Below are 27,886 nucleotides of genomic sequence, written 5' to 3'. Positions count from 1 at the left end.
ATGTTGGCGCGAAGTCATCAGCATAGTAATCAGTAAGGATGGTGCACTCATTTTCTTCAAGATTGAAGATTGACTTGCTCACGAAATTGGTTGCTAGTGCAAGACTAGCCTGTCCGGATTCTGAATCTTCTCCAGAGCCTTCTTCATCATCACATTCTTCTGATTCTGCCTCGGAATCCATTTCCTTGCCAATATGTGCCCGAGCCTTTCTGAAGCTAGTCTTCTTGTGTGAGGAGGACTTTGAAGATGAGGATTTTGAAGATTTCTTCTTCTTCTTTGAGTCATCAGAACTGTCATCCTTGTATTTCTTCTTCTTTGATTCCTTTCCCCAGCGAGGACAATCAGCAATGTAATGACCTGATTTCTTGCACTTGTGACAGGTCCGTTTCTTGTAGTCCTCAGATGCAGATTCTTATTTCCTCATGTCTCTTCTTGATGATTTACCGAACTGGCCTCATCGTGTAAATCTCTGGAATTTCCTCACAAGCATTGCAAGTTCCTGACCGAATTCTTCAGGGTCACAACTGCTGTCATATGTGTCTTCTTCTTCAGATGAGGAAATTGCTCTTGCCTTCAGTGCACGTGGTCTGGAATAGCTTTGTCCATATAGATCTCTCTTTTCTTCTAGTTGGAATTCATGAGTATTTAGCCTTTCGAGGATATCAGCAGGATCTAGCATCTTGTAGTCTGGTCTTTCTTGAATCATCAGAACTAAAGTGTCAAATGAAGAATCCAAAGATCTGAGCAGTTTCTTCACAACTTCGTGATCAGTGATGTCTCGAGCTCCCAGTGCTTGTAGTTCATTTGATATGTCAGTGAGGCGATCAAAGGTGTCTTGGCAGCTTTCATTGTCATGTCTCTTGAAGAGATTGAAGAGATTGCGAAGAATATCAACACGAGAGTCGCGTTGGGTTGATACTCCTTCATTTACCTTGCACAGTCTCTCCCAGATCAGTGTTGCAGAGCCTAAGGCACTTACTCTTCCAAACTGGCCAGGGCTCAGATGACCACAGATGATGTTCTTCGCTTGAGAATCGAGTTGCTTGAATTACTTCACATCAGCTGCAGTGACACTAGAAGAAATGATGGGGACACCATTTTCCACAATATACGAGAGATCATTGTCTATAGCTTGTAGATGCATTTGCATTTTGTTCTTCCAGAAGGGAAAATTCTTTCCCTCGTAGGTAGGACATGTTGCAGTCACCTTAAACATGCCTGCAGTCGACATAACTAAAACTCCAGGTGGTTAAACCAAAATCACACAGAACAAGGGAGTACCTTGCTCTGATACCAATTGAAAGTGCGTTATATCGACTAGAGGGGGGGGGGTGAATAGGAGATTTTTAGAATTTCATCACTGAGGAAATTCCTTTTGAGGAAATTCCTCACTGATGACTAACTTACAGCGGAAACAGTTAAGGATCAGTCGTGCAATCGTTCACAACAGCAGTATTACAGAGTGAAGATTATGAAAACAGATTGCACAGTAAGCAGGCACGCAGAATACAGATGATGATTAACTCAAGTGAAGAATTTGGGGTTGAGGAAATTCAGAGAAAGTATTTAGCAAATTCTTCAAACAGTCACAGTGAATGTCATCAACACATAATACAGAGAATGTAAAGAGTTGAGGAATTAGAACCCGATTCTTGGTGAAGACTGTTGTTGATGACCCAGTTCCAACTGCTGTGACAGTTGTACATCTGGTTTGGAGCGGCTTGGTATTGAAACCAAAGGACACCCAGTCCCGGGACACACAGTCCCTACCGTATTCTCCTTGAGCTAAGGACACACAGTCATCGCCCAACACTCGTGGTAAGTCTTCAGGGCAGACTTCCAAACCCTCACAAACTCGGTCACCCGGCTATCCACAATTGACTGCTGGATTGCTCTAGACCATGACGCCTAACCATCTGGAGGATGCACAGTCCTCAAAGGTAAAAGGCTTCAGTCCCACACAGGAACAACTTCTTCAGTGATGCTCAATCACTAGGTTTGGTTTGTGGTTTCGGTGGGTGGTGTATTTCCTCACTGATGATTTACTCTCGAAAGCTCTGAGGAATTTGGGTTGCTCTTATGACAAGTGTCGGTTTCTAACAGAGCAGCCAACCGGCTAGTGGTTGTGGGGGCGGCTATTTATAGACTGGGAGCATCCCGACATGATTTGACATTAATGCCCTTAAATAATATGACCGTTGGAGTGGATAAGATCAGTGACTTGGCGTGGCTTATCGAAACGGTCGGGACTCTCAACTGTGAGAGTCCTCATGTCACTCATATTCCTCACTTGAGGCTTTTGGTAGGATTTGGCTTGGGTTGAGCATCATGAGGAAATTCATTCCATAGCGTTACTTTGACCCCCTTTAACAGTACGGTGTTCCTATTCATCAAATGCGAAGAAAGTAAAACAGAAAACGTAAATCTTCACGCTTCAATTTCTTCAGAACGATTTTCTTCAGGAACCACCGATCTTCTCAATATCAATATCTTCATGAGGAATATCAGTTTCATCGCAAATTCTTCGCGATTCATTTCTTCAGCTTCAGACCAATTTCTTCAACTAAAGACATATATTTTTAGGGGTCGATATTCTTCAAATATCTCAAACTCCTCAATGACTTATAGATCCTGTGTACACTTAAAAACACATTAGATACTTAACCTATAAGTCTTCAAACCACCAAAATCACTAAGGGGCACTAGATGCACTTACACCCATACACAATACGGAAAGCCTAGCTTATGTATTCATCTTCATTTGTCCACCATGTGAACATCCACAAGAATCAAGCGTGTAGTGCTCAGGAATGCTTATCTTGATTTTGTCCTTGTTAGCACATGAGGTTATCCTTATCAACACATGATCATTGACAATAGTTTCAATGATATATTCGTGCTGATCCACTTGAACTTGCACACCACAATCTTGATGACGATCACCACTTGACGTCATCCTTCATGGGTTGTATGAGATCTTCCTTTTGACGCAAGCCCAATGGAAGCACACCTAACCCCCACATAGGAGTCTCACAAAGACCATGGGTTAGTACACAAACACGTAATGGACAATGCTTACCATACCATGGGATCACTTGATCCCTCTCGGTACATCTTATACGCTTTGTGTGTTGATCATCTTGATTTACTCTTTGTCTGAGATCTTGATCGACCTAGTGTTTCTATGACCATTCTTTGGATAATACCTTGAATAACATCTTGGTCATCATATAAACTCCTTGAACCCAACAGATGGACTTTAAGAAGTGCCTATGGACAAATCCTATAAATATAACTCAAGGCAACCATTAGTCCATAGGAATTGTCATCAATTACCAAAACCACATATGGAGATATATGCTCTAACACCGGCAACTGTTCAGTGAAATGCACGTGCTAATTTTTATTGTCCCCCTGCTTCTTTGAAGAAATGGATTCAAATGCGGATTACATATATGAGCAGTTTGTTGAGTCGTTCGGTGAGAAGGACTACACGAATGAGACATTGATGATGTGAGCGGTCCTTGCACACGTGGAGTGTGCAGATGAGCATTTCAAGGGATCGGTTAAGGGCCATCCAGTGCTCAATCGCAACATGGCACATGACCATTTTGGCTACTTTGCCCGTATGCCCTATTCAGCGACAACTTTTGTCGCTGCTTTTCGATGCAAAAAATGTATTTGATTTTTTCTACCATGGCATCCATTCTTTGATGACTACTTCATCTTGAAGAAGGATGATGTGGGACAAATCATGTTCTCTAGTTACCTGAAGTGCACAGGACGCACTACAAATATTTGCATATGGCACGAGCGTTGATTCGTGGGACGAATACCTACAGATGCCCGAAAGCACATGTCGAGATGTCATGGTAAAATTTGTTACCGTTGTGGTCTCGGTATTTGGACCCAATACCTCAAAGAATCAAATGTGACACACACCAAGAGGATCTAGGTAAGCAAGAAGGTGGCGAGGATTATTCGGATCTCTTGACTGCATGCATTGGAGAGATTGAAGAACTGCCCAAAATCTCTATAAGGGCAATATCAGGGTCATGTTAAGAAGCCCACCATCATCTTCTTTGATATTTCCGGGCCTCACAATGACATCAATATGATGTAGCAATAGGTTGATTGAAGGAAAAAGTCCTCATTGCCAATATACTATTAGTGGACATGAATATAATATGGGCTACTATATAGTTGACGGTATCTAACCTGAGTGGGCTACCTTTTTCAAGATCATCTCTCAACCATTTGTCCTGAAAAAGTCTCACTTTGCCCCAAAACAAGAATCGGCTAGAAAGAAAGTTGAGAGGGCATTTAGAGTTATGCAGTCTTCGTGGACCTGCTAAACAATGGGATCTGAAGGACTTGTGGAAGGTGATGACATGTTATGTGATCATGAACAATATGGCCGTCGAGGATAAGGGTGAAGAGTTCCCATATGTGTTGAATTTGAGAACGTGGGTGATCCTATCAAACTTCTTAACCAGAATCCGGCCACATTTGATGAGCTTCTTCAAATACATCAATAAATTCCACATCAAACAACTCATGATCAATTGAAACAAGAATTGATTTAATATTTGTGGGGGGTTAAAAAGGACAACATTATTGGATTGTACTACCTCCGTCCCAAAATAAATGACTCAACTTTGTATTAAAGTTAATATAAAGTTAAGTTATTTTTAAGTCACTTATTTTAAGACGGAAGGAGTAATAACTAAGTTAGAATTACTACTGCATTTGAATATTTTTTAGATAAGCTGAAACTAGATATGCGACTATTTAAGCTTGCAGATATACGCGGGTTTTAAAAATAATTTGAAATGGATGTATGCGGTCAGTTTTGGATGACCGACCGTATCTATGAAATTGAAACTTTCCTTCTACCCACGTGCAAATATGATGCACGGTTTGTGGGTAAGAGCAAGTACAATAGTATAGCCAACTGTTGGCTATAAGCCATTGTCATGTCATCTATAGCCCACCTTATAGCCAACATGTACAATAGTTCATTGCAAAAGTGTACTATTTTTATTATATAGCCCACCTTTCATACTCACAAAAGGCCTAGGAGCACGTGCTAGAGCTGTCTCTTAGCTAACAGCCCGCTTACCTTCTCTCTCCTCTTCTCTTTCCTATAACTAAACAAAAACATACTCCCTCCGTCCTGAAATAACTGTCTCAACTTTACACTAGGTCTAATACAAAGTTGTACTAAACTTAAGACACTTATTTTGAAACGGAGGGAGTATTAGTTTATTTCTTATAGTCAGCTGACTCATGTCTATTGTACTTGATCTAATCGTCGGAGATGGCACTCGGCGGGAGGTGCACAGACACACACACGTTTGGAAATATGCCCTAGAGGCAATAATAAAATGGTTATTATCATATTTCCTTGTTCATGATAATCGTCTATTGTTCATGCTATAATTGTATTAAAAGGAAACAGTAATACATGTATGAATAAATAGATCACAATGTTTCCCTAGCAAGCCTCTAGTTGGCTAGCTCGTTAGTCAATAGATGATCATGGTTTCCTGATCATGGGCATTAGATGTCATTGATAACGGGATCACATCATTGGGAGAATGATGTGATGGACAAGACCCAATCCTAAGCCTAGCACTAGATCGTATTGTTCGTATGCTAATGCTTTTCTAATGTCAAGTATCTTTTCCTTCGACCGTGAGATTGTGCAACTCCCGGATACCGTAGGAGTGCTTTGGGTGTATCAAACGTCACAACTTAACTGGGTGACTATAAAGGTGCACTACTCGTACCTCCAAAAGTGTCTGTTGGGTTGGTACGAATCGAGATCGGGATTTGTCACTCCGTGTGACGGAGAGGTATCTCTGGACCCACTCGGTAGAACATCATCATGAGCTCAATGTGACTAAGGAGTTAGTCACACGATGACGTGCTACGGAACGAGTAAATAGACTTACCGGTAATGAGATTGAACAAGGTATAGGTATACCGACGATCGAATCTCGGGCAAGTTCTATACCGACAGACAAAGGGAATCGTATACGGGATTGATTGAATCCTTGACATCGTGGTTCATCCGATGAGATCATCGTGGAGCAAGTGGGAGTCACCATGGGTATCCACACCCCGCTGATGGTTATTGGCCAGAGAGGTGTCTCGGTCATGTCTGCCTGTCTCCCGAACCCGTAGGGTCTACACACTTAAGGTTCGATGACGCTAGGGTTATAGGGAATTATTATACGAGGTTAGCGAAAGTTGTTCGGAGTCCCAGATGAGATCCCGGACGTCATGAGGAGCTCCGGAATGGTCCGGAGATAAAGATTGATATATAGGACGGATGGTTTCGGATACCGGAAGTGTTTCGGGCATCACCGGTAACGTACCGGGACCACCGGGACCACCGGAGGTGGCCCCGGGGGACCACCGAAGGGGGGCAACGACCCCGGGAGGTAAGGTGGGCCAAGTGGGGTGGGAACCAGCCCCTAGGTGGGCTGGTGCGCCTCCCCACTCAGCCCATTGCGCAAGGGAGAGAAAAGGGGGGCAAACCCTAAGCCAGGTGGGCCTAAGGCCCACCAGTTGGTGCGCCACCCCCTCCTCCCCCTTCTGGCCGCCGCACCTCCCATTTGGGGGGGCTGCCGCACCCCCTAGGGTGGGAACCCTAGGGGTGGCAACCCCTCTCCCCTCCCCCTATATATAGTGGGCACTTTTGGCCATTGGGGACCAGACTTTTCCCTCTCCCTCGGCGCAGCCCTGCTCTTCTTTCTCCTCCTCTCTGCCGGTGCTTGGCGAAGCCCTGCCGGGAGACCTCGTCTCTCCATCGACACCACGCCGTCGTGCTGCTGGAGTTCTTCCCCAACCTCTCCCTCCTCCTTGCTGGATCAAGGTGCGGGAGACGTCACTGGGCTGCACGTGTGTTGAACGCGGAGGTGCCGTAGTTCGGCACTAGATCGGAATCGCTGCGAGTACGACTCCATCAACCGCGTTCTAGCAACGCTTCCGCTTAGCGATCTTCAAAGGTATGAAGATGCTCTTACCCCTCTCTCGTTGCTGGTCTCTCCATAGGAAGATCTGAATATGCGTAGAATTTTTTTGAATTTATGCTACGTTACCCAACAGTGGCATCCGAGCCAGGTTTTCTATGCGTAGATTCTATGCACGAGTAGAACACAAAAGTTGTGGGCGATGATTTGTCAATTTGCTTGCCGCTACTAGTCTTATTCTTTTCCGGCGGTGTTGTGGGATGAAGCGGCCCGGACCGACTTTACACGTACGCTTACGTGAGACTGGTTCCACCGACAGACATGCACACCATGCATAAAGGTGGCTAGCGGGTGTCTGTCTCTCCTACTCTAGTCGGATTGGATTTGATGAAAAGGGTCCTTATGAAGGGTAAATAGCTTTGGCATATCATCGTTGTGGCTGTCACATAGGTAAGAAGGCGTTCTTGCTAGAAACCCAAATCAGCCACGTAAAACTTGCAACAACAATTAGAGGACGTCTAACTTGTTTTTGCAGGGTTTGACATGTGATGTGATATGGCCAAAGTTGTGATGTTGCATGTATGATGTATAAGATGATCATGTTATTGTAATAGGTTTCACGACTTGCATGTCGATGAGTATGACAACCGGCAGGAGCCATATGAGTTGTCTTAATTTATTGTATGAGATGCAACGCCATGTGCTTACTACTTTTACTACATTGCTAACGGTTAGCTATAGTAGTAGTGATAGTAGTAGTTGGCGTGACGACTTCACGGAGACACGATGATGGAGATCATGGTGTCATGCCGTGACGATGATGATCATGCGATGCCTGAAGATGGAGATCGAAAGAGCAAAGATGATAATGGCCATATCAGGTCACTATATGATTGCATTGTGATGTTTATCATGTTTTACATCTTATTGCTTAGAACGACGGTAGCATAATAAGATGATCCCTCTTAAAATTTCGAGAACGTATTCCCCTAAGTGTGCACCGTTGCGAAGGTTCGTTGTCTCGAAGCACCACGTGATGATCGGGTGTGATAGATTCTAACGTTCGCATACAACGGGTGTAAGCCAGATTTACACACGCGAAACACCTAGGTTGACTCGACGAGCTTAGCATGTACAGACATGACCTCGAATACAAGAGACCGAAATGTCGAACATGAGTCGTATGGTTGAATACGATCAGCATGCAGTTGCTCACCATGGTGACTAGTCCGTCTCACGTGATGATCGGACACGGGTTAGTCAACATGGATCATGTATCACTTAGATGACTAGAGGGATGTCGATTTAAGTGGGAGTTCATACTTAATTTGATTAAATGAACTTAATTGTCATGAACTTAGTCTAAAAGTTTTCTTTATAAATTTTGTAGATGTCCAACGTCAACCTCAATTTCAACGCATTCCTAGAGAAAAACAAGCTGAAAGATGATGGTAGCAACTATGCGGACTGGGTTCGCAATTTGAAGCTCATCCTTGAAGCAGCTAAAAAGGATTATGTCCTTGATGCGCCGCTAGGTGACCCTCCCGCTCCCGCAGCAGCCCAGGAGATTCTGAACGTCTGGCAAACGCGAAGTGATGACTACTCTCTAGTTAGGTGTGGCATGTTATACAGTTTAGAAACGGGGCTCCAAAGGCGTTTTGAGCAACACGGGGCATATGAGATGTTCCAGGAGCTGAAGCTAGTTTTTCAAGCTCATGCCCGTGTCGAGAGATATGAAGTCTCCGACAAGTTCTTTAGCTGTAAGATGGAGGAGAACAGTTCTGTCAGTGAGCACATACTCAAAATGTCTGGGTTACACGGTCGTCTGACTTCACTTGGAGTCGAACTTCCGGATGATGCTATAATTGACAGAATCCTCCAGTCTCTCCCACCAAGCTACAAAGGCTTTGTGCTTAACTATAACATGCAAGGGATGGAGAAGACCATTCCCGAGATGTACTCGATGCTCAAGTCTGCAGAAGTAGAAATCAAGAAAGAGCATCAAGTGTTGATGGTCAACAAGACCACTAGTTTCAAGAAAGGCAAGGGTAAGAAGAACTTCAAGAAAGACCGCAAAGTTGCTGCCGCGCCCGGTAAGCCAGATGCTGGGAAGAAGAAAAAGAATGGACCCAAGCCTGAGACTGAGTGCTTCTATTGCAAGGGAAAAGGTCACTGGAAGCGGAACTGCCCCAAATACTTAGCGGACAAGAAGGCCGGCAACGTTAAAGGTATATGTGATATACATGTTATTGATGTGTACCTTACCAGCGCTCGTAGTAGCTCCTGGGTATTTGATACCGGTGTTGTTGCTCACATTTGCAACTCAAAGCAGGAACTGCGGAATAAGCGGAGACTGGCCAAGGACGAGGTGACAATGCGCGTCGGGAATGGTTCAAAGGTCGATGTGATCGCCGTCGGCACGCTACCTCTACGTCTACCATCGGGATTAGTTTTAAACCTTAATAATTGTTATTTAGTACCAGCTTTAAGCATGAACATTGTATCAGGGTCTTGCTTAATGCGAGACGACTACTCATTTAAGTCAGAGAATAATGGTTGTTCTATTTATATGAGTGATATGTTTTATGGTCATGCTCCGCTGGTGAATGGTTTATTCTTGATGAATCTCGATCATGATGTTACACATATTCATAGTGTGAGTACCAAAAGATGTAAAGTTGATAATGACAGTCCCGCATACTTGTGGCACTGCCGCCTTGGTCATATCGGCGTTAAGCGCATGAAGAAGCTCCATATTGATGGACTATTAGAGTCTCTTGACTTTGAATCATTTGACACATGCGAACCGTGCCTCATGGGCAAGATGACTAAGACTCCATTCTCAGGAATAATGGAGAGAGCAACCGACTTATTGGAAATAATACATACTGATGTGTGTGGTCCAATGAACGTTGAAGCTCGCGGTGGTTATCGTTATGTTCTCACTCTCACCGATGATTTGAGTAGGTATGGGTATATCTACTTGATGAAGCACAAATCTGAGACGTTTGAAAAGTTCAAAGAATTTCAGAGTGAGGTTGAGAATCAACGTGACAGAAAAATTAAATGTCTACGATCTGATCGTGGAGGAGAACATTTGAGTCACGAGTTTGGCACACACCTAAGGAAGTGTGGAATCGTTTCACAACTGACGCCGCCTGGCACACCGCAACGCAACGGAGTGTCTGAACGTCGTAATCGCACTTTATTGGATATGGTACGATCTATGATGTCTCTTACCGACTTACCGCTATCATTTTGGGGATACGCATTAGAAACTGCAGCATTCACTTTAAATAGGGCACCGTCTAAATCCGTTGAGACGACACCGTATGAACTATGGTTTGGCAAGAAACCTAAGTTGTCGTTTCTTAAAGTTTGGGGCTGCGATGCTTATGTGAAGAAACTTCAACCAGAAAAGCTCGAACCCAAAGCGGAGAAATGTGTATTCATAGGATACCCTAAGGAAACTATTGGGTATACCTTCTATCTTAGATCCGAAGGTAAAACCTTTGTTGCCAAGAACGGATCCTTTCTAGAGAAAGAGTTTCTCTTGAAAGAAGTAAGTGGGAGGAAGGTAGAACTTTATGAGGTAATTACACCCCCTCTCGAACAGGATAGTAGCGCAGCGCGGGAAGTTGTTCCCGTGACGCCTACACCGACTGAAGAGGAAGTTAATGATGATGATCATGAAGCTTCGGATCAAGTTACTACTGAACCGCGAAGGTCCACAAGGGCACGCTCCGCACCAGAGTGGTACGACAACCCTGTGATGGAAATCATGTTGTTAGACAACGGTGAACCTTCGAACTATGAAGAAGCGATGGCGGGCCCGGATTCCAACAAATGGCTTGAGGCTATGAAATCCGAGATAGGATCCATGTATGAGAACAAAGTATGGACTTTGGTGGACTTGCCCGATGACCGGCGAGCCATAGAAAATAAATGGATCTTCAAGAAGAAGACTGATGCAAACGGTAATGTAACCGTTTACAAAGCTCGACTTGTCGCAAAGGGTTTTCGACAAATTCAAGGAGTTGACTACGAAGAGACTTTCTCTCCCGTAGCGAAGCTGAAATCAGTCCGAATCATGTTAGCAATTGCTGCCTTTTATGATTATGAAATTTGGCAAATGGACGTCAAAACAGCATTCCTTAACGGGAACCTTAAGGAAGAGTTGTATATGATGCAACCAGAAGGTTTTGTCGACCCTAAGGGTGCTAACAAAGTGTGCAAGCTCCAGCGCTCCATCTATGGGCTGGTGCAAGCATCTCGGAGTTGGAACATTCGCTTTAATGAGGTGATTAAAGCGTTTGGGTTCATACAGGTTTACGGAGAAGCCTCTCTGTACAAGAAAGTGAGTGGGAGCTCTGTAGCTTTCCTCATACTGTATGTGGATGACATATTATTGATGGGGAATAATATAGAGATGTTGGAGAGCATAAAGGCCTATTTGAACAAGAGTTTTTCAATGAATGACCTTGGAGAAGCTGCATACATATTAGGCATCAAGATCTATAGAGATAGATCGAGACGCCTCATAGGTCTTTCGCGAAGTACATACCTTGACAAGATATTGAAGAAGTTCAATATGGAAAACTCAAAGAAAGGGTTCTTGCCAGTTTTGCAAGGTATGAGATTGAGTAAGACTCAGTCGCCGACCACGGCAGCAGATAGAGAGAAGATGAGTTATGTCCCCTACGCTTCAGCCGTGGGCTCTCTAATGTATGCCATGCTGTGTACCTGACCTGATATAAACCTTGCCATAAGTTTGGTAGGGAGGTACCAAAGTGATCCCGGTATGGAACACTGGACATCGGTCAAGAATATCCTTAAGTACCTGAAAAGGACTAAGGAAATGTTTCTGGTTTATGGAGGTGACGAAGAGCTCGTCGTAAAGGGTTACATCGACGCTAGCTTCGACACAGATCCGGATGACTCTAAGTCACAGACCGGATACGTATATGTGTTGAATGGTGGGGCAGTGAGCTGGTGGAGCAGCAAGCAAGAAGTCGTGGCAGCTTCTACATGTGAAGCGGAGTACATAGCTGCTTCAGAAGCAGCTCATGAAGGAATTTGGATGAAGGAGCTCCTCACCGACCTTGGAGTGGTTCCAAGCGCGTCGGGTCCAATGACACTCTTCTGTGATAACACTGGGGCCATTGCCATAGCCAAGGAGCCCAGGTTTCACCGGAAGACGAAGCACATCAAACGCCGCTACAACTCCATCCAAGACCATGTCCAGAGTGGAGTGATAGATATTTGTAAAGTACACACGGATCTGAATATTGCAAACCCGTTGACTAAACCTCTTCCACGAGCTAAACATGATCAACACCATAATGCTATGGGTGTTCGATACATCACAATGTAACTAGATTATTGACTCTAGTGCAAGTGGGAGACTGTTGGAAATATGCCCTAGAGGCAATAATAAAATGGTTATTATCATATTTCCTTGTTCATGATAATCGTCTATTGTTCATGCTATAATTGTATTAACAGGAAACAGTAATACATGTGTGAATAAATAGATCACAATGTGTCCCTAGCAAGCCTCTAGTTGGCTAGCTCGTTAGTCAATAGATGATCATGGTTTCCTGATCATGGGCATTAGATGTCATTGATAACGGGATCACATCATTGGGAGAATGATGTGATGGACAAGACCCAATCCTAAGCCTAGCACTAGATCGTATTGTTCGTATGCTAATGCTTTTCTAATGTCAAGTATCTTTTCCTTCGACCGTGATATTGTGCAAATCCCGGATACCGTAGGAGTGCTTTGGGTGTATCAAACGTCACAACGTAACTGGGTGACTATAAAGGTGCACTACGGGTACCTCCGAAAGTGTCTGTTGGGTTGGTACGAATCGAGATCGGGATTTGTCACTCCGTGTGACGGAGAGGTATCTCTGGGCCCACTCGGTAGAACATCATCATGAGCTCAATGTGACTAAGGAGTTAGTCACACGATGACGTGCTACGGAACGAGTAAGGAGACTTACCGATAACGAGATTGAACAAGGTATAGGTATACCGACGATCGAATCTCGGGCAAGTTCTATACCGACAGACAAAGGGAATCGTATACGGGATTGATTGAATCCTTGACATCGTGGTTCATCCGATGAGATCATCGTGGAGCAAGTGGGAGCCACCATGGGTATCCAGACCCCGCTGATGGTTATTGGCGAGAGAGGTGCCTCGGTCATGTGTGCCTGTCTCCCGAACCCGTAGGGTCTACACACTTAAGGTTCGATGACGCTAGGGTTATAGGGAATTATTATACGAGGTTACCGAAAGTTGTTCGGAGTCCTGGATGAGATCCCGGACGTCACGAGGAGCTCCGAAATGGTTCGGGGATAAAGATTGATATATAGGACGGTTGGTTTCGGATACCGGAAGTGTTTCGGGCATCACCGGTAACGTACCGGGACCACCGGGACCACCGGAGGTGGCCCCGGGGGACCACCGAAGGGGGCAACGACCCCGGGAGGTAAGGTGGGCCAAGTGGGGGTGGGAACCAGCCCCTAGGTGGGCTGGTGCGCCCCCCACTCGGCCCATTGCGCAAGGGAGAGAAAGGGGGGGGCAAACCCTAAGCCAGGTGGGCATAAGGCCCACTAGTTGGTGCGCCACCCCCTCCTCCCCCTTCTGGCCGCCGCACCTCCCATCTGGGGGGGCTGCCGCACCCCGTAGGGTGGGAACCCTAGGGGTGGCAACCCCTCTCCCCTCCCCCTATATATAGTGGGCACTTTTGGCCATTGGGGACCAAACTTTTCCCTCTCCCTCGGCGCAGCCCTGCTCTTCTTTCTCCTCCTCTCTGCCGGTGCTTGGCGAAGCCCTGTCGGGAGACCTCGTCTCTCCATCGACACCACGCCGTCGTGCTGCTGGAGTTCTTCCCCAACCTCTCCCTCCTCCTTGCTGGATCAAGGTGCGGGAGACGTCGCCGGGCTGCACGTGTGCTGAACGCGGAGGTTTCGTAGTTTGGCACTAGATCGGAATCGCTGCGAGTACGACTCCATCAACCGCGTTCTAGCAACGCTTCCGCTTAGCGATCTTCAAAGGTATGAAGATGCTCTTACCCCTCTCTTGTTGCTGGTCTCTCCATACGAAGATCTGAATATGCGTAGGAAAATTTTGAATTTATGCTACGTTACCCAACAGGTTCGTTGGTAAGAGCAAGTACAATAGTATAGCCAGCTGTTGGCTATAAGCCATTGTCATGTCATCTATAGCCCATCTTATAGCCGCACGTGCTAGAGCTGTCTCTTAGCTAACAGCCCGCTTACCTTCTCTCTCCTCTTCTCTTTCCTCTAACTAAACAAAAACATACTCCCTCCGTCCTAAAATAACTGTCTCAACTTTACACTAGGTCTAATACAAAGTTATACTAAACTTAAGACACTTATTTTAGAACGGAGGGAGTATTAGTTTATTTCTTATAGTCAGGTCTATTGTACTTGATCTAATCGTCGGAGATGGCACTCGGCGGGAGGTGCACACACACACACACGTTTGGTGCAGCGAAGTAGTACTACAGTGGGTCATCGTCCGCAGTTCGAGCATGTGGGCACATGGCTAGCAAAGCGGTCGGCATGCGTAGAAGATCCCGTGGAAGCGAAAGACTGTTGCGGACCGAGGCCATCGCGGCAACACGAGGGCGCCAACCGCCCAATGTCATTGGAACCCCGCAGCACCAACCAAATATTTCTCCTCCTCGAGCCCGCGGCCCCCATTTTTGCATTTGCACAGGACGGCAAAGGAAGCATCGCCGTACCCCGTCTCCTCTATATAAGCCCCCCGCCAGTCTCCGCTCTCCTCTGCTACTACTCCCTACCACTCCCCCTCTCCGCCGCATACCGATACCGACCGACGTCCAGTCCAGTCCAGCCCAGCGAGATCCACACCGCGGACTCCGCCAGCGCCCAACCACCACCGCGCAACTCCGACGTACGGCGGCGGATTCAGCGATCAGCGAGTGCCGTTGGTCGATCCGTCGGGCGGGGTTGAGGTGAGGCGAGGCGAGGCGAGCTGAGATGAGCTGCAACGGGTGCCGGGTGCTGCGCAAGGGGTGCAGCGACGCCTGCGTGCTGCGGCCCAGCATCGAGTGGATCGACGGCGCCCAGCCGCAGGCCAACGCCACCGTCTTCGTCGCCAAGTTCTTCGGCCGCGCCGGCCTCGTCGCCTCCCTCGCCGCCGTCCCGCTCCACCACCGCCCAGGTACTTGCCATCTGCTACCTTAGTTTTAACTTGAAAAGGCATGCAATTGTTCATCATCTAGGAGTAGTGGTAGATATTTGGAAGGGCAGATGGGGCTGTCAAAGAACGCGGAAAACACAAAACAGCTCTTCAAGCTACGCGAGGGCCGGCCGGCGTTGTTGATCGCATTAGCAGTGATTAGTTTAGTGTAACCTAATCTAATCTTATCTTACCTTACCTCTGCTAGCTATACCTTTTACCTCGGTGATCAGTACAACCTAGCCAGCCAGCCACCTGTACGAAAAGTTAAAAGCCCATCGCCTTGGTTTCGTCTCGATGAACAATGTTAGTATGTTACTACGTACCCTGCCAGGCAGGGTGATTTATGATTATTTTATGCGTTCTTTTGGACGGTACGCGGCCTTCCGACGCGCCCATGGGTCAGACTAGCTCGCTCCCTCCCTCGCTAAAGGAGAGAATCTTTTTAGCCACGCCCCCCAATTGCACTTTGCCAAACACAAATCCTTAGTTAAAGAGTACTGAGAGATATGCTAATTAATCATGACGATTGCCTTCCGACCTCTGTCGAGAGGTCAATTCATATCTTTTGCCCCTTCGGCGCTGAACCATCCACCCATGCCACACTCGTAGTATAATTCTTGAATTTCTAGAAACTTCTGTTCATAAATAACCCTAGTACTCATACACTCGTATAACACTTCGTAGCTTTTTCTAATCCATTCACATGCTAATTAAGACTGAGTGACGATTAACGTTGCGTGTTATTGGTGCAGCTTTGTTCCGGTCGCTGCTGTACGAGGCGTGCGGACGGACGATCAACCCGGTGAGCGGCGCCATCGGGCTCATGTGGACCAGCAACTGGGACCTCTGCCAGGCCGCGGCCGACGCCGTGCTGCGCGGCGACTCCCTGCGCTCGCTCTCCGCCGTGCCGGCCGCCTTCACGGACCGCGACATGGCCGGGCTCTACGGCAGCGTCGGCACCAACACCGGCAGCTCCTCCTCCCTCCACTCCTCGCCGGAGAACTCCACCTCCGCGCCCGCCGGGAAGCGGAGCAAGAACTACTGCGGCGCCGCAGCGGGGCAGCAGGTGAAGCTGCCGGGGCCGGTGCTGCCGTCGTGCGAGCTGGACCTCTGCCTGACGCCCTTGTCGTCGCCGCTGGCCGGCGGGAGGCGAGGCGGCGCGTCGGACGAGTACTCCACCACCACGTGCTGCGAGGAAGCCAGCGGCGACGCGGCTGAGGCCGGGGCGCCCGCGCTGCTCAACCTCTTCAACTGAGAGGCTCGTTGTAAAACTGTAATTTGTGCAGTTCGTGTGGGTGGGTGGGTGGTGGTGGTTAATTAGTTGCATCTGTGTTAGTCAATGAAGCTTTTTGGGACGTGCAACTTGGTTTACAAATGTTCTAGCGCTGTTATTTTTTTTGCATGAGTCGGCTAACAAGTCGTTTCCCTATAGTTCTAAAACAAAGATGGAGTGATCGGTGGTGAGACATGCACGTATCATGTTGTGCTTGCTTAGTTGCAGATACTTGCCGTGAAGTGCAGGCATGGCCGAACACGTAACGCGTCGCGACAGAGGGTCTTCGCAGGGCGATTGAAAATGTTAACCCCATGCCAAATATTGGATAGTGTAATTTGGTTAAAGAAATGACAGTATTAACAAAAATCAGGACATTAGGAAATGTTTATGCATTCCAGAAATATATGTGTAAAATTTTAAATATATATATTGTACAATGTAAAAACACTTGTGAATTAAAAAAATGTTTCATACCATCCAAAAATCCGTTTGTGACATTTTTCTAAAATGTTTATACAATGTAAAGAATGTTGGCATAGTTTTGAGAAAATGATTTGTATCATTCGGAAAAATGTATTCAACATGTAATTCGATTTTTAAACACGTATTCAAATAATTGTTCAAAAACATTTATTAAAAGATATTCATGTATTTTAATGGTATGAAATGTGTATAAAAAATCACAATACATACGAGAAAATGGACATCAGCAAAAAGTATATTTGAATAAATGTTAATAATTTATTTGAAAAAGTTAAATTTTATATCTAAAATGTTTTCGGAAATTACGTTTGGTGGTCGAGCTCCATGAAGGCCTTTAAATTTGAAATTCAAATTTCATAAAAAATCATATTTTTATATTTCAAAAAATTCTGAAAACAAATGTAGGGATAAGTGAAGGCGTAACACACATGTGTGTAAATTTCTAGAAAAAAATACATTGAAATGAGGGCTGTGCAAAAAAGACAAATCTAAGGCTTTTTTTACACATGACATTATTCATCGTTTGAGGTCATGAATTTGTTTTTTTTGTGCAGATCGTATTTCAAGGTATTTCATCCTATTGTTTTACACACATATACATAACATCCTTCTTTACTTGCATATTATTTTCAGATTTTTTTGAAATCAAAAAGTTTAAGTTTTGAATTATTCAAAAATTTCGGCCTTCATGAAGGCCGAGCTCCAAACGTCCGCACTTAAATGTTTTTAGATATATACATAAATGTACAGTGTGTACGAATTATGCAGAAATGTGTTTAAAAAATGTAAAACGAAAAAAGAGAGAGAAACAAACCGCCGACCGTCGTCCAACCCTCGCGTCGCCCGCCCCGGGCGACTCGGGGGGGGGGGGGGGGGGGGGGGGACCCAGCCGTCACCGGCCAGCCACCCCTCCTTTGGCATACCCCCACGTTGTCGTCGTTGGAGGTCCGGCCGGCAAGGCCGCACGAGGCCCTCGGATGGTGGCGCCGGGGCAGTTCGCCCCTCTCTCCCATGCCAACCTACCCTTTTGACTCACCCCGCCCCCGGATCTGCTCCTGGCAACGTCGGTGGCCCCCACCGGCGGTGGAGGCATCCTGCCCCGGCGGCTCCCCGGTGGCGTCTTCCTCAGCCTGCTGCTGTCGTGGGTGGCCTCTCGCCAGCTCCTCGCGCGTCGTCCTCGTCCGCCCCGACTGGATCTAGGGCCTTCCCCACCCGGTTGTGGTGCTCCCCGTCCAGCCCGTCGTGGTGGCCAAGCGCCCCCTTCTCGCTGCGCCCCACCCCGCCCACACCCCCTCCCTCCTCTCTGGTCGGCTTCGTGTCAGCCCTTCTTCGAAGGTGGCCTGGAGGTACCTGGTTGTGCCTGACGGTCGTTATTTCCTGTAGCGTGTTGGCCGAGAGTTTGGCTGCGTGCGAGCCTTCTTCACCATCCAACCCCCGCAAGGGCGACTTTAACCCGACGACCATTAGACCTGCGTCACCTTCCAGCGCCTATGGTCGATTGGCGTGGCTTCGGATCCGGCACACCCGGGAGCTGCACTATTTCCGGCTCCTATGGCTCGCTCGCTCCTTGGCATCTCTGCCCCTAACACCCTGCGGGTGATCTTGCTGGCCGTCCATCCCGGTGCATCTTTCAGTCCGACACTCCCTAGGAGCCGCGTCCCCTTCCAGCTCCTTTGGTGCTTCAGTGCCCCTGTTGCTCCGGTCCGAATGGCCAGGATCAGCCCTCCCATTCAAATCCTGGTTTGTCTGGGGCTCCGACCGCCGTCGCATCCGCGTTGGCACCCATTCCGCGTAGTCACGCAACCTTGCCCTCCTCCAAAGCTCGCCTGTACGGCAATGACCGGTCCCTCCTTTGACATCGGGCGTGACTCCTCTTCCCGTAGTCGTAGTTTCGGCCTATGCCCGACTTCTTCTCTAACTTGTGCTCCGACGGCTTGGGATTACTCGAAATTTGATCAGGGCAAAATCCCTGCATTTCATGCTAGGAGTGGCGACACCTGCGGGTGTTGTCCCCTTCTTGGAGGCGCTGTCATGGCTATTATCTGTGCTCCTCTTCGAACATTAGGGGAATCCCTAGGTTCGGTTTTCCGAATCGGACAATGATGATGTCTTGGTGTCATTCTCTTTCGTGAATGCGTTGTCTTGTTTGCTCGCGATGTCCTCGGTGTTGTCTTTGGAGATGTTAGTCATCTAGCTGTTGATCGGATTGTTTCTTTGCTCGAAGAGTTTAGTTGTGTTTTCTATGCTTGGACCGAGTTTCTCGTGTCTCTCTGTTTCGTGCACCATGTTCACGCCTCTTGCATCCGTGTCATGTGTTGTATTATTTATTGTACTCTTTCTATCGTCTACTATCAATGAAATGATACGCAAGCTTTGCGTATTCGTGAAAAAAACCCCAAAAAGAAAACCTAAGAAAAAAAGGTGAACACCGAGAAAGAAACCAAGAAACCGAACGAAAAGAAAAAAAGGAAAAATAAAGAGCAGTAGAAAATCGTTGTAAAGTGTATAGAGTGAAAAAATTAATATAGAAACCACAAAAGAATAATTCGCGTCGTTGCTATGTAATGGGCCGGCGCTGTAGTGTTCTCGCCAGATGCGAGCCGGAGCTGGAGGTAAGTCTCGCTACGGGCGAGACATAGTTCTTGCATCTTGGGATTTTCAGTAGCTGGCGACATTTAATAATGGCACCAATTTGATCTCTTTTAGAAAAGACACGAAATAACACCTTAAAACTGAATATTATGAATAAAAATAGTACACAGTCAATCTGAACACCCAGTTCGATCTGGTGGGTTCAGGATCAAACGGCCAACACTTCTTCGATCCTTCTCCTTTTGAGCTTCTTAGTTTCTACTTCCTTCATTTCATAATATAATGCACGCGTTTGTTGAAATTTAAATTTAATCATTAATAATCAACATAAACTACTGTGATGGGAGAAAAAAATATACCATTAAAATCTTCTTACAAATACAAGTTCAATGGTATAATTTTACCTCCGCTGCAGTTGACTACATTGGTTAAATTTATATTGAATTTAAATCTTAAAAAAGTGAACACATTATATTATGAAATGAAGGAAGTATGTTTTTATCTATTTTTGTATTTTGGCCAGTGGATGGCTTCAATACCTAGTTATTTATTCTTTCTGTTTCAAAATAAGTGTCTCAAGTTAAATACAACTTTATACTAGAGTTAATATAAAGTTGTGACACTTATTTTAAAATGAAGAGATAATTTATTTACCTTAGATAATAGACTTTGGTGAGGACGGTGGTTTTTTGCTTGTAGCATCGTTATGGTTTATTTGTTTATCTTCCGTTTCCCTTATTTATTATTTTATTAGTTTATTTATTTTGTAGCTCCGTCCATTGCATATTTGCATGTTAGGTAGTTTTTTCTTCAGCAAGCATGGTAGTAATTTTTACATATTGGAAGTTTTTTCGTAAAAAAAGCAGAGTTTAATTGTTTTACATGTGCCCCCGCAAAAATATATATTTTACATGTATTCCCCTTAGCAAAAACATGTAATTTTGGTGCTCAACTGCTCATATCGTGTAACGTTTAATAATATGAAAAATATAAACTCATTTGTTCACACACTTGACATAGTTTATGTGAATATTTATAATCAAGTTTGTTTCATGGTGAAACAAGGTAATATGTTTTAACAAGCTCTGAAACATGTAAACTGTAACAAGCACGACTGTAATTAAGGTTTTGGAATCACATAAAATAAGTAAATTTAAATTGTGCTAAATGCCGGAGTTTGCATGGTGCAAAAAAATTTTGATACTAAAATGGAAATCGGAAGTGTCTTTTGTGTCGCTCTCTACATGATGCAAAAATCCACTACCTCCACTCTACGATATTTGAAGTTCAGGATTTGTCCTAAGTTTGACTTCTTGTTTTGACCATGTATACATAGAAAAACATATTAAGAAGTCAAACGACCCCATCTAATGGAGAGCTCTCTAATGAAGAGCTTGTGGCTCGAGGTACACGAGGTATCGGGTAGAATGGTTCGATCCCCTTACATGGAAGCGGTCCCGCTCCTTTGCAGTGCCTTGGTCCTCTTCCGCAAAAATATGAGCCGGGAAGGGTGGTCACATGACGACAATTCAAAGGTAGATCTGTGTCCAAGCTTATCCTGACTAAAGGTGATCTCCATCTGATAAAGTAGTCATCCTGACGTGTTGGTGGGCTCGGCGATGACCTCGGTCCTTGCGCGTCGATCTGTCTTGATCTCCTTGCATTAAAGGAGAAATGCTTTGGGACTTGCTTTTGGAAAAAGCACACACCGTTACTTCCTTATCACCAGAATGGAAACTGGTCTTGGTCATGCCCCGTTGTTCTTATCGTGACAACGGAACATCATCCACGTGATGGTCGCGAAGCCCGTGGCTGGCGTTGTACGACCTGCTTCGTGAGGCGGCCTCGCGAGACGATCTGGTGCTTGGCGGCCTTGGCATGGCTTGATTCGAGGGCGAGGGGCCTCGCGAGGCGGCTCCCTCCGAATCGGCCGAGGCAGGGCCATCTTTCATGGACCTGTCCAAGTGTGGTCCTCAGGGCCAACGGCAGACGGGCCGTGGTACCCCAGTTCTTATTGGGCTGACAAAACATATATAATATATAAATGTATTTTATATACAACTAGGAAAAGGGGCCGTGCGTTGCAACGGAAAAAAAAACACCATACACTCTTAATTTATAAAAGAATGGTATATAATCTGAGAATTTGTAGTTACGGCACAAACAAAGATGATTTTATCCTACAAAAGTGCAGTTCAAGATTCCACAGATCTTCTATTTTAACATGGCTTGCATGTAGATTTAGTACCTACAAAGAAACGGGCAAATGACCTTTAATTTCATCTTCAATCCTAATTTTGTTGACGTGTTCATCCCCAATACGGATCAGTATCGGCATGAAAGAAAGACAAATCATGAATTATTTATTAAGATTGCACCCTAGATAATATTTTTATTAAATGTTTAATAGATAAAATAACATCATATTCAAATTGTACATATTTTTCTAATCAAATTTCATATATAATATGTTAAATTTAGAGTTACGATTTAGAAGATATGAATATTTTAAAAAACATTTAATATATACTGCGGGTTTAATGTCAGAAACATCAGGGGTTTACTATAAACTATCATGACGGACTAAGAATATCTATTTCCTTTATTAGTAGGTAAAAGCTAACGAACATTGAAGTTTTAGATGCTGGTGTAATTTTCAGTAGACTTTATTAAATTTAAAGATATTTGACTTAGGACAAACGTATGCCTTAAAAAATGAAAGTGTGGGGGGTTGTTAATTAACACCGAACTGGGAACCAATCGACTGTCAAATTGACAGCCCTTTCTCATTTCAGAAGTGACAGTTTTCCAGTTTGGCTTTCACAAGATTTTAGGGCTCGGGCAGCAAATGCTAAACTGTTCAGTCACGTGGAAAAAATATTAAGAAATACCATTCGTAGTGATTTTAAATCATCACGGAGTGCAACGCTTAAAAACACATGGGAAATTTTCAGGAATTAATTTGTGGGGAAGAAATCATGACATGAAGCAGATGGGAGCCAGATGAAGGGAGCTCCACATCACCACGTCGCTGTCGACGTCATCGGCGCTCGGCGACGAGATCGTCCCCGCCTCCGGCGGACAGCTCGCTACGTCGGACGACGAGCTGCTGTTGCTGCTTGAGCTTTCCTCGTGGCCCCGGCCCTCAACGCGATCTACCACTGCTTCTTGATTTTGTTCCTGCCGCTTCTTCATGCACGCATCCCTCAGACCGGAGAGCGCCAGCTCGTGACCGCCGGCGCCGGAGTTGCCTAGGCGCAGGCGAAGGCACTCGGACACGCCGCTGAGCGCGTAGAGCGAGGCAGAGATCTTCCGTTCGTACTTCATTCTCTTCGTCACCTCGTGGATTGCCGCCGAGTTCTCGCCGCCGCCGCCGCCGTACTCCGTCGTCTCTGTCTCCCCCTCCACCGCCGCCATCATCTCGAACGGTGAGAAAAGCCCCGCGTCGCCGACGTGCCCGGGTGGAGGCGGATGCGCGTCCATGAACCCAAAGTCCAAAGGCGCTTCCTCCTCCTCGGACACATCGTCTTCTTCATCCTCCGCGTGTCGAGAGCAGTGGGGGGAGTCCTCCTCGTATTTCACGACGCCATGCTCGTCGACGTTGGAGTCGTAGCTGAAGAAGTCGTCGACTTGGAAGCTGCTGGCACCGTACTCCTCTTGTTCTTGCTCTTGCCGCTGCTGCTGCTGCCCAAGTGCTTCTTGTGCAGTGGCACTTGCACTGATGTGGTGTTCGTCGCTGATGCTGCGCGCTCTCTTGAGGCGGCGGCGGAGGAGGTTGGTGACCTTGGAGGGGAGAGCCGATGGCGGCGGCGTGTGGTGGTGGAGGTGGCCATGGTTCTCCGTCAACCCTGCCCCGCCGTCCGAGGTGGCTGTGCTGGGCCAGAAGTTGGTGCGGGTGTTGGCGCCGCGGAGGAGGCACGCGGCCTCGTCGTAGGCGCGGGCCGCCTCCTCAGCGGTGTCGAAGGTGCCGAGCCACACCCGGATCTTCTGGATGGTGTCCTTGATCTCGGCCACCCACCGCCCGGACGGCCGCTGCCGCACGCCCACGAAGCGCTTCCGAGCCCGCTGTGCAGCCGCCACGGCGCCGACCGTCGCCGCCCATGGTTCGGACCCTGTCGCCATTGTGACGCTGGCGGTGTCGGGCTGGTGGTGGTCGTCCGAGGCGAGGTCAGCCTCTGTGGGTGGGGGACAACCTGCGCTTCATCGCCATGTAGGAAAAATTAAGGTTTGCTGGCTCCTGTTTCCTGGTTCCTGGTTGTCGATCTGCTGATGTGGTTCGCTAGTATAGGTGCGAGGCTGCTACATTTGAGGATTCGCCGTGTTGGGGTATTTATAAGCTGGAGTCTGTCAAGGAGTGTTAGCTATACTGAAGAAGGGAGGGCAGGAGAAATGGCTTCACGATAATTTGGATTGTTTGGGAGCTGTACAAATGGAAGCCAGTTGAGGACCTTTTTGGCTTGACCAAGTTTTCAGTATCTGGCAGGCCCGGTAGGACTGAACGAGTAAACTATATATATATATATATATAGAAAATACATCCTACCATCCAGGGGTAGTTATCCCACATGTTCAATATACTACCATGCGGGAGTATATATACTAATTTATCATTTTAATTATGTTCATATACTATATATAAGATTTTTTTAAGTGAGTTACATGAAAAAATTACAAATTGACCCATAGTTTTTATTATATTTATGAAATACATATATATTTGTATGTAAAAAAGAGCATACACAAAATATGATACATACTATAAAAAAACAGTATATATACTACCTAAACATGATTATATACTACATACTACACATATATACTCTCCAATTTAATACATACTTCATACAACATACAAAACGCGTGATGGTATATATATATGTAGGTCTTTAAAAAAATTTCAGACTGTATATAAATGTATATAGACATATTTTATAATATAAATTCATTTAATTTAATATCCTGCTTTTCTGTGTGTTAGCCTATATATCGTGAGCCATTTTTTGAGGACTCGGCTTATATTTCTATAAGCCTAGTGCGGACGTAATAACACTCCGCAAAGAAAATGCTCTCGGCTTGTAGCATTATGTAAGCCGAATGGTCCTAAAATGCCCTCGGCTTATATGAGGTACACGGCTTTTACACAAAAAAGCTCTCGGCTTATAGCGCATACTCTTCAAAGATATTTGCCACGTATCTACAACGGAGGTAGTTGACGGCGCCGTCATGGAGTAGCCTATAAGTCTTGTCCACTGCAAGAGCACTAAGCTTACATGGAATGTAAATCGTGTGCCCTTTGAGAGCACCCGGCTAACATTTTCACAGATTTTTTGCAAGCCTATTTTTAATGCAAACAAGTTTTAAAATGATTTCCCTTCTTTCTCACACATTTTCTCCCGACTAGTTTTCATGGGTCTTATTTTTTATGCCCTTAATTTCCCAATCTCTCTTTATTTATCATTAATTTAATATTTTGATGGCCTAGTACTCTTCCAAACCCCGAGTGTACCCATATTAGGATCACATGTAAAAGGACAAGTTGTTGCCACCCTTATTCATGCTACTATATGAATGCCTTTGTTGGTGGTGATACGTCTTCAACGTATCTATAATTTTTGATGATTCTTTGTATGCCTTTTATATTTTTTTGGGACTAACTTATTAACTCAGTGCCAAGTGCCAGTTCCTATTTTTTCCGTGTTTTTGACCCTTTTCAGATGAGGATTTTAAATGGTGTTCAAACGGAATAAAACTTTCGATTTTTTTTTTCGGAACAGAAGATACGCACGGGACGTTAGAACCAAGGCAGAAGCCACCAGGGGACGCCACAAGCCCCCTAGGCGCGGCCAGGGGGGCCCCGCGCCTAGCAGGCTTGTGCCCCCCATTGGCTCGTCTGCCCTACCTCTTCCGCCTATAAATTCCTGAAAAATCCAAAACTGCACGAGAGATCCACGAAAATACTTTTCCGCCGCCGCAAGCTTCTGTCTCCGCAAGATCGCATCTGGGGCATGTTCTGGTGCTCCGTCGGAGGGGGGATTCGGATACAGAGGGCTTCTTCATCAACACCACGACCTCTCCGATGATGCGTGAGTAGTTCACCATAGACCTTCGGGTCCATAGCTAGTAGCTAGATAGCTTCTTCTCTCTCTTCGATCTTCAATACAAAGTTCTCCATGATCTTCATGGAGATCTATCCGATGTAATCTTCTTTTGCGGTGTGTTTGTCGAGATCCGATGAATTGTGGATTTATGATCAGAGTATCTATGAATCTTATTTGAGTTTCTTCTGATCTCTTATATGCATGATTTCATATCCTTGTAATTCTCTTCGAGTTGTGGGTTTTGTTTGGCCAACTTGATCTATGATTCTTGCAATGGGAGAAGTGCTTGGTTTTGGGTTCATACCGTGCGGTGACCTCACCCAGTGACAGGGTAGCGAGGCACGCATCGTGTTGTTTCCATCAAGTGTAAAAAGATGGGATTTTCATCATTGATTTGAGTTTATCCCTCTACATCATGTCATCTTGCTTAAGGCGTTACTCTGTTCGTCATGAACTCAATACACTAGATGCATGCTGGATAGCGGTCGATGTGTGGAGTAATAGTAGTAGATGCAGACAGTAGCGGTCTACTTGTCTCGGACGTGATGCCTATATGTATGATCATTGCCTTGATATTGTCATGACTTTGCGCGGTTCTATCAATTGCTCGACAGTGAACACTATGGCCCCGGGTCTACTTCACACCATATTTTCAGCCTTTCACTTTTACTTCGTTGCACTTTCCGCCTTCAGATCTCACTTTGCAATCAATCTTGAACGGATTGACAACCCCTTTATAGCGTTGGGTGCAAGCTCGTTTGTGTTGGCGCAGGTACTCTAGACACTTGGCTTGATTCTCCTACTGGATTGATACCTTGGTTCTCAAACTGAGGGGAATACTTACTGCTCCTGTGCTGCATCACCCTTTCCTCTTCAAGGGAAAAACCAACGCAAGCTCAAGAGCCAGCAGTGGGTAAGTCTAAGAATATGTATCCCTGGTTTTTTGGCCAAAAACAAAACTTGCATCACAAACACGAGAGTTCCATTGATAGGTCTAGGGTTTAGGGCTTGGCATGTCGAGAAAGTCGAGAGAGGTTTAGTGGCTGAAAATGCACTTGTCTCACAAACGCGACAATCCCGCGGGAAGGTTATGCATCTATAGTGCCGGTGTCGCACTTAGTGCCGCCAAAAAGGAATATTGTGAAGGCATGTGCTCAAACAAGACCTCACATGTCTCCATGACCTACCTTAAGACAAACAAAGAGAAATTCACCCCGCTAGAACCCCTTTCGAGTCAGGTCAAAGACGTAGATCGTGGAGGGCTATGGATCGGGAATCTTCAAAAACCACACGAGAGAGTGTAGGAAAAGCACACCCACGTGCATGCCCCAAATATATGCATGACATGGGGGTTCGATGGTTAAATACCCAATGCACAACTTCTATGAGGCAGTTGCTTCACGAACGCGACAATCCCGCAGGAAGGTCTGCACCTACAGTGTTAGTGCCAAATTTAGCGGCGCTGGGAGGAAATCTTGTGAAGTCATGTGCTCAAACAAGGTGCTGCATGTCACCATGGTCTGCCTTAAGACAAACCAGAGGAATTCATCCCCTGTCAAAACCCTCTCAAGTCCGGTTAAAGACGTAGATTGTGAGGGCCTCGCAGACCGGTTAATCTCCGAAGACCGTGCGCGGGAGGGTAGGTAGAGCAACCCTCCTGCATATGACCCATATATATGTATTAGAGGGTGGTTCCATAGTTAAATATCCAACGTATAACTTCTATGCGACACTTGCCACGACAGCCCTGCATGAAGTTTACACCTACAGTGCTCGTGCCACACTTAGCGCCGTCTGGAGGGTATCTTGTGAAGGCATATTCTCAAACAAGGTTCGACGTGTCACCATGGCCTACCTTAACACAAACCAAGAGAAATTCATCTCGGTCAAACCCCTCTCAAGTCTAGTCAAAGACGTAGACCGCGAGGGCCCTACAAATCGGGGAAACTTCGAAGACCGCGTGAGGGAGGGTATGAAGAGAACACCCACATGCATATGGCCTGGATATATGTATGGAAGGGTGGTGCAATGGCTAAATATGCAATGCACAACTTTGGCGAGGCACTTGCCTCACAAATGCGACAATCCCGCACGAAGGTTCTGCACTTATAGTGTTGGTGTTGCACTTAGCTCTGCTCAGAGTGAATTTTGTGAAAATACATGTGCTCAAACATGGTATGACATGTCACCATGACCTTACTTAAAACAAACCA

The 27,886-nt window shown here is 45.9% G+C and overlaps 2 protein-coding genes across 2 annotated transcripts; one reads left to right on the top strand and one right to left on the bottom strand.

The window, feature by feature from the left end:
• The first annotated feature begins 14,659 nt into the window (after positions 1-14,659).
• Positions 14,660-16,615, top strand: LOC123451142 (LOB domain-containing protein 37-like). Its single transcript, XM_045128149.1, has 2 exons — positions 14,660-15,203; positions 15,977-16,615. Exons 1-2 carry the CDS (start codon positions 15,020-15,022, stop codon positions 16,477-16,479), a joined length of 687 nt encoding a protein of 228 aa, XP_044984084.1. The 5' UTR covers positions 14,660-15,019; the 3' UTR covers positions 16,480-16,615.
• Positions 16,616-22,306: 5,691 nt separating this feature from the next.
• Positions 22,307-23,927, bottom strand: LOC123451141 (ethylene-responsive transcription factor ERN1-like). Its single transcript, XM_045128148.1, has one exon. It carries the CDS (start codon positions 23,695-23,697, stop codon positions 22,552-22,554), a length of 1,146 nt encoding a protein of 381 aa, XP_044984083.1. The 5' UTR covers positions 23,698-23,927; the 3' UTR covers positions 22,307-22,551.
• Between the last annotated feature and the right edge of the window lie 3,959 nt (positions 23,928-27,886).

Source organism: Hordeum vulgare, chromosome 4H (assembly GCF_904849725.1).
Source record: "Hordeum vulgare subsp. vulgare chromosome 4H, MorexV3_pseudomolecules_assembly, whole genome shotgun sequence".
NCBI lineage: Eukaryota > Viridiplantae > Streptophyta > Magnoliopsida > Poales > Poaceae > Hordeum > Hordeum vulgare.
Note: the sequence above shows the minus strand (reverse complement) of the source record. Positions and strands in the feature narration are given on the sequence as shown.

Bases quoted from the DNA above. Each gene is read 5' to 3' on its own strand.
- LOC123451141 (XM_045128148.1), bottom strand. From the start codon at position 23,697: ATGGCGACAGGGTCCGAACCATGGGCGGCGACGGTCGGCGCCGTGGCG.
- LOC123451142 (XM_045128149.1), top strand. From the start codon at position 15,020: ATGAGCTGCAACGGGTGCCGGGTGCTGCGCAAGGGGTGCAGCGACGCC. The intron at 15,204-15,976 runs GTACTTGCCATC...TTATTGGTGCAG, and splicing joins CCCGCTCCACCACCGCCCAG to CTTTGTTCCGGTCGCTGCTG.